Genomic DNA, 1,537 nt, shown 5'->3' with positions numbered 1-1,537 from the left:
CACCGCTGCAATGCGCCAGTTAGCTTATGGTACACCTGCGGACGCTTGTGACGAGTATATTCGAATCAGCGAAAGCACAGCTCAAAAATGCCTGGACAAGTTTGCCCAGGTACAATTATAACCCACATTTGAGTATGCACATGTAATAAATAGTTCCTTAAGATTGAACAATATATAGGCCATGATTGATAAGTACGGCCCGGTGTATCTGCGGTCTCCTACGCCCGAGGATCTTGAGCGCACATTGCGCATAAATGCTGCTCGTGGGTTCCCTGGTTGCGCGGGCTCATTGGATTGCTATGCATGGCGTTGGGATAAATGCCCAAAAGCAAAACAAGGCCAATTCAAGGTGTGAAATATATTCATGCACTTCAATTTGGATTAATGTCTTTTTTAAGGGGCACAAGGGAACCTCGATCATCTTGGAGGCCGCAGTGGATGGGGACCTGTGGTTTTGGCATGCTCATGTCGGATTCCCCGGTTCATTGAACGATATCAATGTCGTCCAACGCTCTAGCTTGGTTTGTTTGACAGTATAACATTCAGAATTGCATTGATTGAATGTTCATTATAGCTGCACGACATCGTCAATGGCGCATGCCATCAAGTATCGTACGTGGTAAACCACCAAATCTACAAAACACCATATTGGTTGGTCGATGGAATTTGTGACGAGTCTGCGAGCTTGATCGGTGTGATTAATAGTTGTACATAGATCCCCGCTGGGCTGTATTCATGTCAGCAATTCCAGATCCTATCGGTGAAGCCAGCGGATTCTTCACATCGATGCAGGAGGCTATACAAAAAGATGTCGAACGTGGGTTTGGTGTTCTCCAAATTCGATGGGCCATTACTAAGTTCCCAGGTCGCAAATGGACGTCGACGAAGCTTTGTGCGATCATGAACACCTGCATCATCCTGCACAATATGATTGTTGAAAATGAGCGAGGGAATTACAAGCTGATGCAAGACTTGGAGTTTGACCAAGCCACGATGGCAGCCGCTGATGCCGCCAAGATTGTGGTGCGTGCTGCAGCTGATGTCGTCGATGGATCCATTGCCGCTATGGCGTCTCGGTCAGCGGCATCTCGGAATTCTCAACTATTCAAGCAGCTACAGTCGGACCTTGTGACGCATCTTTGGGCGCACAAAGGTTCAAAAAAATATCAGTTAACGTTTTATTGTTTAATGCTATTTTTTAAAATCCAGTTTTGACAACCGTGATTAATACTACGTTTCAAAACTATCTTCCTCTAGCATTCTTAATGCTTGGCGCTTTTTGAGATCAAGAATCTTGGCAGCTACTTCGTCTCCCGGCGGGGCAGTCATTGTAATCAGCGCCACGAGATTTTGTTCTTCAATGAGTTTGTTGCGATGAACTTGAGATTTCACCAAGGCCTCCTTGACCTCAATAGATCGAGCACGGCGATCGTCGTCGGCGCATTGTACCAACTTTGCGCGCTTGGCTGATTTTGTTCCAAGTGGACGATCATGTTGGTCGGGGTCGTCGCCCCCCTCGGTGTCACATGACTCGTTT

At 46.7% G+C, this 1,537-nt stretch overlaps 1 protein-coding gene across 1 annotated transcript; it reads left to right on the top strand.

The window, feature by feature from the left end:
* Positions 1–900: 900 nt before the first annotated feature.
* On the top strand, positions 901–1,153 carry H257_19269 (hypothetical protein; the record flags this gene model as incomplete). The annotated part of the gene is made up of 1 exon (XM_009848415.1): positions 901–1,153. A coding segment is annotated over one exon (252 nt), but the record flags the coding sequence as incomplete, so codon positions are not given.
* Positions 1,154–1,537: the final 384 nt, after the last annotated feature.

This window comes from Aphanomyces astaci (genome assembly GCF_000520075.1).
Source record: "Aphanomyces astaci strain APO3 unplaced genomic scaffold supercont1.448, whole genome shotgun sequence".
In the NCBI taxonomy this organism is placed as follows: Eukaryota; Oomycota; class Saprolegniomycetes; order Saprolegniales; family Verrucalvaceae; genus Aphanomyces; species Aphanomyces astaci.
This window is presented reverse-complemented; position numbering and strand designations above follow the sequence as displayed.